At 38.7% G+C, this 16,247-nt stretch overlaps 1 protein-coding gene across 2 annotated transcripts in view; it reads right to left on the bottom strand.

The window, feature by feature from the left end:
- Nucleotides 1-1,303: 1,303 nt before the first annotated feature.
- golga5 (golgin A5) overlaps nt 1,304-16,247 on the bottom strand; it is a 44,064-nt gene continuing 29,120 nt past the window's right edge. For both annotated transcript variants that reach the window (XM_087989687.1, XM_087989688.1), the window contains exons 8-13: nt 15,439-15,567; nt 14,600-14,698; nt 12,523-12,745; nt 10,716-10,821; nt 10,502-10,565; nt 1,304-1,671 (exon numbers count right to left, since the gene is read on the bottom strand). In XM_087989687.1, coding sequence (XP_087845813.1) covers nt 1,591-1,671; nt 10,502-10,565; nt 10,716-10,821; nt 12,523-12,745; nt 14,600-14,698; nt 15,439-15,567 — 702 coding nt within the window. In that variant the 3' untranslated portion in view covers nt 1,304-1,590. The remainder of the gene's footprint in view (nt 1,672-10,501; nt 10,566-10,715; nt 10,822-12,522; nt 12,746-14,599; nt 14,699-15,438; nt 15,568-16,247) is intronic.

Raw genomic sequence — 16,247 nt, forward strand, 5'->3', positions numbered from 1 at the left:
AAATCAGTAAATGAAGGTAAATGTTAAGTTCTACACAAGGAGCATTACACTGTAAAGGAGATATCCAGAACTTGACTCTCAATCCTCAAGGGAGGAGGGAAGACTCTTCTAATTTGCCTTAAAAAGGTGAACTGCTTATTTCAAGCTGATCCCATGTTCTGGATTCTCCCACAAGAGGAAATGTCCTTTGTACGTCCTTTTTAGGGTAACATACACATTTTATAAATGTAAAGAATGTAAGCAGTTTGTTCAGGAAAAGTTAGGCCTTTAAGACCCAACAAGAAATTTTCCACAAAGGCGAAGCATGTGTAAAATTATTCAATGATCAGTTTGTTTTTCCAAATATAGCAAAGACTATAATAAAAGCAAGTTATGGTCAGAATAATAGCCATATTAAAGGATCAACATTACTGTAAGCTGTGGAGTAAACAGGACAACATGCAGTATGTCAGAGGCCACAAATATCTTAGGCAATTGGTCACACTGAAAAATGTGTTGCTGGAAAAGCGCAGCAGGTCAGGCAGCATCCTGACAATTGGTCACACTGTTAATCTTCACTGGTACAGGGAAAATGTCAATGTTTCATCCCAACTCAAGAAAGGGCACAGGAATAAACTAGGAAACTACAGGTCTAACAACAGCAATGGAGAACTTTCTGTAAACCATCAGAGATAAAATACACTATTTTAAAAGCATTAATTAAGAACCTGCATTTATTGAAGATAATAAGTGTCCAACAAAGTAGATTGAATTCTTTGTTGAGGTAACACAGGTTAATCTAAACACTGCATAAATTGTCAAATCCCTTCAGAAAAATCAAAGTGGAAAACAGAAGGTTTCCAAAAGTTGAAGATCCCAGAATAAAAGGGAAATGGTGGAATAGATACAAATTTTCCTCTGGAAAATGGGCTAATGCAGAGAAGTTATGGGTTCAAAAATCTTCTAGACCATTATTGTTGGCAACTGAAAAGCTGAGACTGAAAAGGGAGTGGAAAGCAATTTCACAAAATTTTCGAAGGGAATTGGAATAGTACTCGAGGATGAGGAATTTACAGGGGTTCAGAAAATAGAATCATGGATGAGGGGCTCAGCACAACCACTTTCAAACAGCTGGCACAGGCCAGAATGGGCTGAGTGACATTAATCTTTGCTGTAGGTTTCTTTGATTCCACAAACTCAGAAATGCTCAGGTCAGATCCTGCAGCAAGATGTGTAAGACAGTGAGCTGCATAATCTTCTCATTTTTGTTTTACAATTTTGCCATTACATTATTGTAGCAACAAATATAGTACCACACGTTGAGTCAACGTTTTTGAAATAAGTTTATTAAAAGATATTGCACAAATCAAGTCATATGTCCATCAATATAACTACATAACTTTTGTATGTACAAACTAAGAGGGGAGTGGGAAAGTGCCAAGATAAAATGCAGAAAAGAATGAACTTTTTTTAAAGTTGTATTTATTCTCATGATCATAAACATAAGCTAGTTCTACAGTATATACAGGCTTACTGGTGTAGCTATGTGCTACATAAATTTACAAAAAAGATTCTGGATCCAACAATTGATGTGCTAATGGTTACTTCTTTTCATTGACCATCAGGGGAACCATGGTGTATCTCCGGTGTATATGTCAGAAGTACTATCATTACCCAGAAGTGCAGCAGTGCCTGAAACAACAACATCTTTTAATTAAACCTGTACAATTTTTAAGAACATTGCAATCTGAGAGAGTCATATTCAGAGGTACCCTGAAATAAATTCATAAGACAGCATCTTCCAAACCCAGGACTCATTTACACCTAGAAGGACAAAGGCTGCAAACATATGCGAACACCATCATTAGCAAGTTTTTCTCCAAGCCACTACCTATCCTAATTTACTACCATTGCTACAGTGTCACTGGGTCAAAATTCTGGAGATCCCTCCCTGACAGCATTTTGAGTCTACCAACAACACATGGACTGCAATAGTTCAAAGAAGTGGCTCACCACCACCTTCTCAAGGGCAACTAGGGATTGGTAAAATGGTAGCTCACAAGTGACACCCATATCTTATGAATGAATTTAGAAAAAAACTAGAATGAATATATTTTCCATTTAAAATTCCATTTCATTGCTGGATTGGTCAATTTAGTACGAACTGCACTAAATAGAGGCACCCTCTAGAAATATTTCTGCAAAGCCCAGTATATTGAGTTTAGATATATGACCTTGAAACTGCCTCACCTGATCATGAATGATTTGAGTGCAAGAAGTCAGTTTGTTGTATTATGTTATTAGATTCTACCATTGTGGTAATTACCTTTAAAAAGAATTTCTCTTAAAAGTTATCTCACTTACAATAAAGATATAATCTTGATTCCCTTGCACTAATGCTTACTTTGTTTCATAAATTCCTTTACGAGAAATTTTCTTTAGATGAATTTCAGTGCATTTCTTTTTCCTGTATGCCCTAACTATGAACCTGCATGAATAGTTTATTTAAGAACAACTTTAAAATATTAATCTGAAGTTGCTTGTATTTTACAGAGGCCTTGCTGGGCCCCCTAACAATAGGCCTTGTGTTGGTGGCTGAAGGCCAACTAAACTTCTGCAATGAACAAAGACCAGCTGACCCCATAACAGGTCAAGATAAGATTTTCTGACAATCACTTTGTGTTGAGTTTTACATGTGTTTTGTGGTTTTTGCACACAATCCATGAAAGGGAACCTTGGCATCAGGAACATAATATACAAGTTTTGTAAATCCAAAGAGCTGCTTTTAATCTCAACTCTCACACATAATGCGAACATGTTGCACAAGCTAAGCTCTATATAAAAAAGGACTTTGAATGAAAGATAGTTACAGTGCATTGAAAGTGAATACATAATCGAGGAACTTTTTTGTGCTTTAATCAAACTGAAACCAAACTTTTGAATTATGCAAGTGTAAGTTTATCTGTCAACGATTCAGATATACAGGTATCCTATTCAAGTTAAACTAAATGTATACATTTAAGGTTTCAGTAAATAATCAGTCAGCAAGCTTTTTAGCTGCAAACAAAATCCATATTCATGAAAGAAACTGTAGACTGTAGGCATAAAATAGAATGGGTGAAAAGCAGAAACTTTGATTAAAAACTTGAGCTATTACTTTGAGAATAACAAGCCCAAGCATTAAAAGAATTTATATAGCAGCAGAACAACAACTGCTGAACAAATTGCATTTTTAACTTTTGAAGTGCTGCTGAGTGTGTTGAAGAGGTTAGTAAGCAAAGAAATGGCATATCCCTCAGAAGGATAATAGCAAACAAAATGGCAACTCAGTGTCTTCTTGCCTATTCAGTAATGTCAATAGACCTGGGTGGGCCTTGGTTAAGAACTAACACAGGTGATATGTAGGAGAGTTAAGATGATACATTTATATCAAACAACTGATTTTAACTCAATTGGCCAGAAACCGGAATTGAATTTCTGAAAAAAATCTGATGTTTTAAAAAGTGACTAAATGTGTTGCACACATAATCAAGATGGTCAGCTAATTTGCATTACTGCACCTTCCACATTCCAGCTCCAAAGATACAGGCAGTATATCTGCAAAGCCCAAAGGTTCAGAGAAATTTGAATGAATTAAATGTTCTTTCCCATCAGCACAACATTAAGAATTAACACCTGGATGGAGACAAACTATGAAACCTAATTACTTGAACAACAAGATCTTTCTAAGATGCCAACTTCCAAATCTGGATGTTATAAAGTTATAATTAGACTTATGTGCAGCAGATTTTAAGCAACAAACTCAATTCCACAGTTGCCTGCACAAGTATAAAGAGATCTTCCAGTTCTCTGCTGAGAAGAGATACCATCTGATTCAGCCTGAATTCTGCTGAGCAGCCTAATTACAGACTGTGAATCGATCCTTACTATGTGCACAAACCATGTATATTTTATTCCTTACTTAGATTTATTTTAAAAAGAACATTTTTAAAAAAACAAACAATATCTGTTTTCATTGCTATTTTATGATCATTATGATCAAAGACCTAAGTACTCACAAAACAGGAAGGCATACATTTTTCAAATAAATTAATGCTGCAATCAAACAAAGAAAAATGAGAGAGCAAGAGGGGAACAATAGGTGCCTGCTCACCTGATCATAAAGGATAAACCTGCAAAAGTTATAGCAAGATCTTGTTCCCATAGTTACAAACCTCAGTACCAGCAAAAAACTGCTGCTACATTTTACTTCTTATTCTGAAATTTATCTGTGGTTTTTAAACTTACGTATCAAACTCTAGGGGCAAGGCAAACCATTTAAAGCTCAAAACAATAAGCTGCTTACTTTGTATATTTTATTTTCCCACTCTTGTGTAGAGGTTGAAAATATTGCATTCTGCATGTTTGCAATCCTACAGCAAATTAGAACTAATAGTGTTTGGTACATATTTGGTCATAAATTTCTTGGATAAACATGAATAACTAAAATTCAAATGAACAATGCTGTTCCACACTTTTTCTCCCCTACTTTCAGTACACTTAATTCACATTCAGCCTCTTGTAATACAGATTAGGATATTGGACAGAAAAAGATATATGAGCATGAATGGACAACACTACGTTTATAACAACAGCAAAACTTTAGCTTGAGCTCTGCGAAAGGAAGATACCAAACCAACATTCATAATTTTACGTACCATGTACATGCTCCCAGCAGAGTCAAAAAGTGTGGCGTTGGAAAAGCACAGCAGGTCTGGCAACATCCGAGAAGAGTCAACATTGTGGGCATAAGCCTTCCTGATGAATGTGTCATGCCGAAACCATCGACTCTCCTGCTCCTCAGATGCTGCCTGACCAGCTGTGCTTTTCCAATGCCTCACTTTTCCACTCTGATCGCCAGCATCTGGAGTCCTCACTTTCTCCGACTTGTGCCCAGCAGCAATGAATTCAAAACCCTGTGCAAGCCAGCCTCCTTTTTCAGCTTTCATTCCTAGTCAAAACTATCTTAAATTGGTATATTTTAGAATCAATCAGTATAGACTTTTCCAGTCGCATTACAGTCCAGAACTGACAGGAACTTGAAACACAGCTAGATCTCTTGTCAATTTTATTGGGCACAGTAAAGACTTAAACAGGACAGAATGGGTATTTGAACAGGGAAACAAACAAGGACAAACTACCTTCAATTCTGCACACTAGAGTAAAGAAAGTGAGTTTATGTAGGCACATTATAAAGATTCAGAATTTATTCTTTTGTGCATCCTTATTGTCCTTCAGCCTGCATTTTCCAACTACACTTCTCATGGCTATGCTGTTCTTAGCAGATATTACATTCAAAACAGGCTGAAAGCAATGTTACTCAATATTACAACAATTTGAATGGCCATATAATGCATAGGCCAACTTTCTCTGGACACCATGGTGTGTGTGGGGGTTGTGGAGAGGAGAAGAGAAATCCATACTTTGGACGTAAATACAATCACTGCCAGTACACAATCATAGGCAGTACAAAAAAAAAAATCAGTTTTGTAAATGGTACCCATCTAGCCATTGGGATTAATAGCAGCAGCTATGGGAGTAACAGAGCCAGAAGTCATGTGGTGGTAGCAGGATGTAAGTCTGAATTAGAGCAGTAGCAGAGGCTTGAAAAGATGAAGTTGACCCACAGGTGATCTAATATGCTGCTAGCATAGATAACTTAAAGCAGACTTGATAAAGAGAACTTAAGGTGAAGGAACCCTTAGGAGGCAGGGATCATAATATGATTGAATTTACTCTGCAATTTGAGAGGGAGAAGATAGAATCAGAGGTAATGGTATTACAGCTGAATAAAGGCAACCACAGAGGCATGAGGGAGGAGCTAGATAGAATTGACTGGGAGATGAGCCAAGCAGGAAAGACAGTGGAACAGCAATAGCAGGAGTTGCTGGGAGTAATTCAGGAGACACAGCAAAGATTCACCCCGAGGAAAGAGAAGCATGGTACAGGGAGGATGAGGCAAGCCTGGCTGACCAGGGGAGTCAGGGGTAGCAGAAAAGCAAAAGAGAAAGTAGATAATGTGGTGAAGGGCAGTGGGAAACCAGGGATTTGGGAAGCTTATAAAGTCCAACAAAAAAATGAAGAGGGGAGGGTAAGCTAGTCAGTAATATAAAGGTAGACTGTAAGAGTTCTTTAGATATATAAAAAGGACAAAAAAAAGTGGACATTGGGCCACTGGAAAACGATCACTGGAGAGATAGTAGTGGAGAACAAGGAACTGGCTAAGGAACTGAAGACACGAGTAACATCCCAAAAATTCAAGAGAGTGAGGGACAAAGCTGTGAATGTTGGCCATCACCAAGGAGAAAGTACTAGAAGAGCTGAATGGCCTTAAGGTGAAGAAATCACCTGGCCCAGATGGACTACATCCGAGAGTTCTTAGGGAGATAGCTGAAGAGACGGTGGAGGCTTTAGCCTCCAGAGGACTGGAAAATTGCCAACGTGTCACCCCGGTTTAAAAAGGGAATAAAGCAAAAGATGTAAAATTATAAATCAATTAACCTAACCTCTGTCGTGGGCAAAATTCTGCAATCCATTGTGAAGAATAAGATTTCTGAATACTTGGAAGTGTGTGGCAAAATAGGGCAAAGTCAGCATGGTTTCATCAGGGGTAGGTCATGCCTGACAAATCTGCTGCAATTCTTTGAGAAATTGTGGGAGTTTCGAGTTTTACTGAGGATTAAATCTGCAATAAGCATAGTTGGTTGCGAATCTTTTTGGATCGAATGGATTGGTTGGAGCGACAGTTAGAGGCAATGAGAAATTTACAAGAGCAAGGGGATGTGATAGATGGCAGTTAAAGGAAGGGAGAAAAGCTGCAGATACAGTTACATAGATGGGTTAATTCCAGAAAAGATAGGAATGGTAGGAAGGTAGTTCAGGAGCCTTCTGTGGCTATCCTCATTTCAAGTAAGTATGCTGCTTTGGAAAATGTAGGGGTGATGGATTCTCAGGGGAATGTAGCACGAACAGCCAAGTTTCTAGTATCAAGACAGGCTCCAATGTAATGAGGGGGACGTCGGGTTCCAAGTAATTGATTGTGTCGGGGACTCTCTAGTCAGAGGCACAGACAGACATTTCAGCAGCGGGAAATTGGAATGGTGCATTGCCTCCCTGATTCAAGGTCAAGGATTGATAAATTAACTGCATTTATTTCAATGCAAGAGGCCTAACAGGGAAGGCGGATGAACTCAGGGCATGATTAGGAACACGGGACTGGAAATATCACAGCAATTACAGAAACGTGGCTCAGGGATGGACAGGACTGGCAGCTTAATGTTCCAGGATGCAAATGCTACAGGAAGGATAGAAAGGGAGGCAAGAGAGAAGGGGGAAGTGGCATTTTTGATAAGTACAACTGTAACACTTAGGGAGGATATTTCCAGAAATACACCCAGGGAAGTTATCTGGGTGGAACTGAGAAATAGGGAAGGGATGATTACCTTATTAGCATTATGTTATAGACCCCCCCTAATAGTTAGCAGGAAATTGAGAAACAAATTTCTAAGGAGATTTCAATTATCTGTAAGAACAATAGGGTGGTAATGGTAGGGAATTTTAACTTTCCAAACATTGACTGGGACTGCCATAGTGTTAAGGGTTTAGACGGAGATGAATTTGTTAAGTGCGTACAAGAACATTTTCTGATTCAGTATGTGGATGTAGCTACTAGAGAAGGTGCAAAACTTGACCTATTCTTGGGAAATAAGGCAGGGCAGGTGACTGAGGTGTCAGTGGGGGAACACTTTGGGGCCTGCAACCATAATTCTATTAGTTTTAAAATAGTGATGGAAAAGGATAGACCCGATTTAAAAGTTGAAGTTCTAAATTGGAATAAGGCCAATTTTGATGGTATTAGGCAAGAACTTTTAAAAGATGAACGGGGGCAGATGTTCGCAGGTAAAGGGACAGCTGAAAAATGGGAAGCCTTCAGAAATGAGATAACGAGAGTCCAGAGACAGTATGTTCCTGTTAGGATGAAAGGAAAGGCTGGTAGGTGTAGGGAAAGCTGGATGACTACAGAAATTGAGGGTTTGGTTAAGAAAAAGAAGGAAGCATATGTCAGTTATAGACAGGATATATCAAGTGAATCCTTATTAGAGTATAAAGGCATTAGGATTACACTTAAGAGGAAATTCAGGAGGGCAAAAAGGGGACATGAGATAGTTTTGGCAAATAGAGTTAAGGAGAATCCAAAGGTTCTTTACAAGTACATTGAGGAAAGGGTAACTAGGGAGGGAATTAAGCCCCTCAAAGATCAGCATGGTGACCTTTGTATGGAGCTGCAAGAGATGGAGGACATACAAAGCGAGTACTTTGCATCAGTGTTTACTTGGAGAAGGAAATGGAAGACAAAGAATGCAGGGAAATAAATGGTGGCATCTTGGTGTATCTGATCTCAGTAGGAAGCTAGAAAAATGATTGCTGAACGCCTTGCCGAGCTATTCGTATCATCTGGATATTATCTGAAGACTGGAGGTTAGCTAATGTGGTACCACTATTTAAGAAAGGTAGTAAGGATAAGCCAGGGAACTATAGACCAGTGAGCCTGACCTCAGTGGTGGGAAATTAGATAGAATTCTGAGAGACAGGATGCAAATGTATTTGGAAAGGCAAGGACTGATTAGGGATAGGTAAAAACAATGACTGCAGATGCTGGAAACCAGATTCTGGATCAATGGTGCTGGAAGAGCACAGCAGTAGTCAACATGGCTTTGTGCGTGGGAAATCATGTCTCACAAACTTGATTGAGTTTTTTGAAGAAGTAACAAAGAGGACTGATGAGGGCAGAGTGGTAGATGTGATCTATATGGACTTCAGTAAGGCGTTCGACAAAGGTCCCCATGGGAAACTGGTTAGAAAGGTTAGATCTCGTGGAATACAGGGAGACCTAACCATTAGGATACAGAACTGGCTCGAAGGTAGAAGACAGAGGGTGGTGGTGGAGGGTGGTTTTTCAGACTGGAGGCCTGTGACCAGAACAAGGATTGGTGCTGGGTCCACTACTTTCCATCATGTATATAAATGATTTGGATGTGAACAATGGAGGTATAGTTAGTAACTTTGCAGATGACACCAAAATTGGAGGTGTAGTGGGCAGCAAAGAAGGTTACCTCAGATCACAACGGGATCTTGATCAGATGGGCCAATGGGCTGAGGAGTGGCAGATGGAGTTTAATTTAGATAAATGTGAGGTAATGCATGTTAGGAAAACAAGTCTTAGCAGGATTAATACACTTAATGGTAAGGTCCTAGGGAGTGTTGCTGAACAAACAGACCTTGAAAGTAGAGTTGCAGGTGGATAGGATAGTGAAGACGGCATTTGGTATGCTTTCCTTTATTGGTCACAGTATTGAGTACAGGAGTTGGGAGGTCATGTTGCAGCTGCACAGGACATTGGTTAGACTTTTGAATATTTTGGAATTGCGTGCAATTCTGGTCTCCTTCCTATCAGAAGGATGTTGTGAAACTTGAAAGGCTTCCTAAAAGATTTACAAGGATGTTGCCAGGATTGGAGGATTTGAGCTACAGGGAGGCTTCAGAAGGATTTAGACATGTTTGGAGAGTGGGCAAAGAAGTAACAGATGGAGTGCAACGTGGGAAAGTGTGAGGACATGCACCTTGGTAGGAAGAATAGAGACATGAACTATTTTCTAAATGGGGAGAAAATTCAGAAGTCTGAAGTGCCAAGAGACTTGGGAGTTCTAATCCAGATGCTGTCAAGGTAACTTGCAGGTTGAGTCAGTAGTTAGGAAGACAAATTCAACAATTGGATTTATTTTGAGGACTTAAATGAAAAAAGCAGGGATGTATTTCTGAGGCTCTATACTGCTCTGGTCAGACTACTTATGGAGTATTGTGCACTGTTATGGGCCCCATATCTCAGGATGGATGTACTGGCCCTAGAGCGTGTTCAGAGGACGGTCACGAGAATAGTCCTAGAAATGAATAGCTTAACGTATGAGAAACGTTTGAAAACTCTGGGTCTATCCTCAGTTGAATTTAGGAGGATGATGGGGGATCTAATTGAAACATACAGAATACTGAATGGCCTGGACAGAGTAGATGTTGGGAAAATGTTTCCAACGGTTGGAGATACTAGGACCCGAGGACATAGCCCTACAGTAAAGAGAAGACCTTTTAGAATAGAGATAAGGAGAAACTTCTTCAGCCAGAGAGTGGTGAATCTATGGAATTCATTGCCACAGAAGGCTGTGGAGGCCAGGTCATTGAGTATGTTTAAGAATAAGACAGTTAGGTTCTTGAGTATCAAGGAGTTAGAGGGGTACAGGGAGAAAGCGAATGGATGGATTTGAGAAACTTTTCAGCAATTTCTGCTCCTATGTTTTATGGCTTATCATCTTTAGCACGATGTATCTAAACTGGTTCCCATGGGCTTAAATTAAAATCAAAATCTAAATGTCGAGACATAGCATCAACCAAAATCAGACGAACATTGTAAATGGTAAAAGAATGAACTCACCATATAAATAATTACAAATACCCTTGCAATTGGATATCGCCTCAGAAAAATTCCTAACCGGATGCTGTAAAAGATATGAGACATTATTTCCACTGCCATCACCACAAGACAGAAACAAATCAAATACATATGAAAGAAAAGACAAATTTACATATCCTAATCACAATTACATTTTGTAAATGAAAGGTCTAAGCAACAATCAGCAGAAATTTACCTGAATCGGTCTATTGTATTTGCTGCTTTTCGGACTTTCCCATACATTCCTGCTGTAGTACTGTCTGTTTCACTGAAAAGAACTGGAACGCTCCTCATACGAGCACCTGGGTCAAGTACAATACACTCATCAAGTATTTCATCAATTCACAGATGCATATGTTTCTCTCAAGCAAATGGACATGAGAAATCTTGGCCCAATATTTTGTGGCTAACCAAAAATATTACACTGTTTGCTGCTAATTTCAAACAAATGAGCTCATTAAAAAGACCTTGCAACTGTAGCATGGACTTCACTGTTCCTGTCATTTAATTCTGGCTCAACTAGAGGATCACCAATATGTAGCAATAATGAATCAAGGAGGCTTAGAAGCTAGCCACACTGAAGCATGGCGTGAAGCAGACAATAAAAAGCACCGATTATTCTTCATTTTTCTAGAAGTTTTATGGATTGCAAAATTAAGATTTGGCATGCACATGGGATTAGCTAAGGTAAAATATCAAACTTTAGGATATTTTAAGTATTTACGTAATCATAATGGGGACATGTGATGTTAAATGATAAAATTAAACTTTCAGAACCGGAGAGGCTATTCCACATAATTTATCAAGTTGCCAGAAAGCCCAATTAGACCTTTTAAAACATGCACATTTTTCCAGCAAGACAAAGCAGCACAAGTAAAACTTCCTGGCAATTCAAGTGATTTTTACAATTTCCATCTGTGATTGCTACAACTGTACAGCTTATGGAAGAATAGAAAATCAGTGACAGCAATTTAATGGTGAGCACGTGATGTCAGAAGTTGCTATCTGTTTCAGAGCACTTAGTGAAAACTGACGGTTCTACTGTCATTACGACAGCAAAATAGCACTTGTTATCCAAATAGTAAATCAAAACAACAAACACCCTATACAGTAATGTCATGCTCTATTCATTATTCTGACACACAAATAATTAAAGTTTTAACAATTGCATAAAATCTTAAACAAACATGATTGCAGATAATGTATCAGGAACAAAATTATAATTCTTATTCTACTAAAGGACCTGGATTACAAAGAAGGATAAATTATACTATTTTTGACACGAGATTCACATCATGAACCCACTCCCAACTGAAAATCAATGACTATTACATAACCAAGTCCAGAGCCAAACTGATTTTCTACTGGAAATAAATGCAAGTTTGTTAAACAGCACCACAAAAATATCTAAGACTATTTTAAGTTAACTGTGTACCTTCTGCTACCACACTGGCACAGAAATTTGGTATCTTAAGTATCAACAATGCGTGTCGAGAACTGGAAGCTGACTCTCCAAATATGTGCAAGTGCACTGCCATCAATTTGCTTCTCCACTCTCCTCTGACCGCTCCTACTTCATACAATGATCCATTCCATTTGCTGTCAAGCTCCAGGTCCCTCACTGCCTTCCTCCCACCTGATACCTTGCTCCCAGCAATAGTGAAGAGCAAGTAACAGGATGGTGAGGCAGTGTGGGAGCAGGATCAGGGTGTTGGATGTGGTTGCAATGGGGCAGTGAATAAATCACATAACCTCATTTTAAAATAATTTAAAATACTTGGAAAACATTCATTTTATTGTTGGTATTCTCTGACAGTGAACTCACTGTGGAGCCACTAGCAGTGATGTCACAAGCACTGGGACAGAACGTGCTCCATACAGGTGAATTGATTAAAACTGCATTTGTTGTCAAAGACTTCATCTCAGGCTATCTTCCAGCCTCTCAATCCTAAACAACGAGTTTTCTACAGTAGCTCCCAGCACTGAAAGTTGTACTTGCTTACCTTCATTATTTTCCAATAATGATACGTTAACAGCAGGGCCATTAACACTGCTTCCCTGTACACTCTTGAGCTGTTGCTCGAAGCGTTCCAATTGGAAGACAAGTGAGTTCTTCTCTGTACTGAGGGCCTCCAACATGGTCTGTTTCTGGATCAAAGTCTCAGTCAATTGGTGAAGTCGGTTTTCCAGTTCAGCGTGGCTATTACTCATGGCTTTGTTTGTGAGCTGAAGGTTTTTTTGAAAATGACAAAACACAGCATGAAATAATCATAGATGCTTATAATACAGAAAAAAATGGAACAATCAAAGTCTACCTAGATAGGTAGTTTTTTGAACAGTTATGGAATTAAGGGTTATGGTGAGGTAAGTGGAAGTGAGGCCACGAAAATGATCTTTATTGAATGGCAGAGCAGGCTCAACAGGCCGCATGCCTATTCCTGTTCCTATTTCTTATGTTCCTATGTACTTTATTCCAATTCAAAATTATACCCACCTGCTTTCCACATAAGGTGATTAGCTATAGACCTTGAGAAACCACAGCATCGCTCTGTTCATTAAATAGCTTGAGAATGACACTCCACACCAAAGCAAGGCAAGGAGACAGAAATATCATAGCCCACTCAGGGAATGAACCCAAGTCGTTGGCACCATCCTGCATTATACACCAGCCAACTGCTTTCTTACCTATATTCATACTTTTTTTGGCTTCAATATAAATTTGCTTTGCCCTGAATTCAAGTTCTGGTATATACTTTAACCACTCCCAGTGTAATAAAGCACAACATTAATAGTTAAAAATGCACTTATTTCTTTATGGTGAATTATATGCACTTAGCATGTGTGTCTGTGATTGGCAATAATATCTTCATAGTTGTACCACATCTCACCACCTATTTTTCTGCAGCCTACCATTATTCTGTATATAAAAATTAATATTTTTGAAAGGAGACTATCTCCTGTACAGGGTGGCATGGTGGCTCAGTGGTTTGCACTGCTGCCTCACAGCTCTAAGGACTCAGGCTCAATTCCAGCCTCATGCGACTGTCTGTATGGAGTTTGCACATTCTCCCCGTGTCTGCATGGGTTTCCTCCGGATGCTCTGGTTTCCTCCCACAATCCAAAGATGTGCAGGTTAGGTGAATTGGCCATACTAAATTGCCCACAGTGTTAGGTGCATTAGTCAGGGATAAATGTAGGGTCGCAGAATGGGTCTGGGTGGGTTACTCTTTGGAGGGTCAGTGTTTACTTATAGAGTCATAGAGATGTACAGCATGGAAACAGACCCTTTGGTTCAACCCATCCATGCCGACCAGATATCCCAACCCAATCTAGTCCCACCTGCCAGCACCCGGCCCATATCCCTCCAAACCCTTCCTATTCATATACCCATCCAAATGCCTCTTAAATGTTGCAATTGTACCAGCTTCCACCACATCCTCTGGCAGCTCATTCCATACATGTACCACCCTCTGCGTGAAAAAATTGCCCCTTAGGTCTCTTTTATATCTTTCCCCTCTCACCCTAAACCTATGCCCTCTAGTTCTGGACTCCCTGACCCCAGAGAAAAGACTTTTTCTATTTATCCTATATGGCCTGTTTCCATATTGTAGGTAATCTAATCTAACCCTTTCCTCCTGAATAGAAAATATCATAATTCGACTGAGTTTACTAAATCTGTTCACTGCGAGATTATCTTGTGATTTACGCGGTAGTGATCTTGACTTCCAAATGGAAGCTGTAAATTCATTTCAGGACAGCAGAAAATGTGACCTGCACTTTTCCAGCAAAGGCAATGGTATCCTAGTCTCAAGACTTGCAACCTCCTCAACCCCAACATCACTTTCCATCAGCTTCCCACCTACAAAGTCAGTTCTTGAATCAATAGTTCCTTCCACTTTTTAACACTCAAGTCCCAGGTTCAAACATTCTCATTTTGAACGCCCAACTATAAACATGACAGGACGTTAATAGTAATATTCACTACATCAGAATTAACATGGAAATACTTTGAAGCTGTGGAGGTAAACAATCATATTTCCCCCAAAAAAGGTGATACAAAACAGACAAGTGAAGTAGTACCTGATTCCGAAGCTTCTGAATTTCCTCCTCTCGGTCCTTGATTCTAGACTGTAGTGTGTTCTTTGTCCTGTGCAGTTCCTCTTCGATGTATTGAAACTCCTATAAATTCAAACCAGTGTGATAAACATAAGTCATTAAATAAAGTATGCAGAAGCTTCATTAGCCAACTTCTTCCACGTGGAAGCACCTCGTGTATGTTCTATCAGTCCGAGATAACTCCTTGACTTATTGTCATATTCACGTCTAACAAATGTTACAAATTAGCACAATTTAGTGAGACAAGCTCTTTCCCTTCCCAAGTAGTTCCCTAAAGTACCTCAGTCTAGTGACACTTCACAAATTGGATTTTGATTCAGCCTATAAGCATTTGAAAGCTGCATTCTTGTCAGTTTTCCAGAAATGTGGGAAAACAGCAGCATAAGAAAAAGTGTGTGCCCATATCTGTATGTTTAGAAGTTTTACATTGGCAGCTCAAAGTTTGTAAAAAAAAAATTTAAAATCCATTTTACTTCATAATGCTAAAGAACTCTATTTACTAGTGAAAGACTAAATTGCTTTTGAAGCAATGATGTATAGCACCATCTAAATATTCAACTATATTAGAAATGTAAACTATATTTTTATTGACTGATTGATGCAGTTGTCTTGAATATCAATCTGTAGCTTTTCTAGAAATTTTACACTGCATAACTAAACAGATTTGCAGGGAGGTGCTATGTTTCAATATTTCAATACTCAATCATAATGCAGTGCATATTTGTGCCACAGAACAAGTCAAAATAATATAAATAGACAGCAACATTAATGTTAAGAACAGCTAGGAACAATTTATGTTTTGCCTGTTTCTGTCGGTCCAGTTCGGCCTCCAGCTCCTTTTTGGTTCCTGTTAGCGTGTTGATTTGTTCATGTAGTTCTTGTATTTGTTCCCTGGATGACTCTGCCTCACCCAATTGCTGTGTCTCTGTATCCTGTCATTGATGTCAGGTGAATAAGTTTAATCAGTAAGCAGAATTTAAGTTTTACATACATGTCCAGCCAAACCTAAACTTCATATTTCTTTGAATGGATACAAAGTAGTACAATTACTCAATTTTAGTTCTAATTATTTATATAGCCAGTGCTTCAAATAGGAAGGGGATGAAATTACAAAGTGATACTTAATAGCAAAACTTAAAAAAAAAAATCAGGAAAATGGCAATGGTGCTTGTTCAGTCACCACTGAATTAGTTTGAACTCTGTTACTAAATATATACAATAAAATATTTTCCCTCATTCCTGTTTATTAATCATCATTTGTTACCCAAGATGGTGCACTGAAATTGGGACTTTGATATCACTGACAGCAAAAGGGCTTGTGACTGAGGATTTTCAGTTCTTGACCTTTTTCTCTTATCAGTAAACATTGTTTTAGACTTTTTTTGTAAAATGAACCTTTCAACCAGAAAGTGTTGCACTATAATAACTGTTCTAACAATCAACCAGTGTTGGTTATTCTATAGCAAATTCCTATATTAAAATACACTTCAATTTAACAACTATTTTATTGTTCTTCAAGGCACTTGGTTGTAATATTCACAAACACATTAGAATATAGCTTATAAACATACAGTTGACATAGCACCTCCTGGTGGCAATAGCCAAGTACAAC

Source organism: Chiloscyllium plagiosum, unplaced genomic scaffold (genome assembly GCF_037043375.1).
Source record: "Chiloscyllium plagiosum isolate Xiang-an unplaced genomic scaffold, Cpla_swu_hap1 HiC_scaffold_8, whole genome shotgun sequence".
Classification (NCBI taxonomy): Eukaryota; Metazoa; Chordata; class Chondrichthyes; order Orectolobiformes; family Hemiscylliidae; genus Chiloscyllium; species Chiloscyllium plagiosum.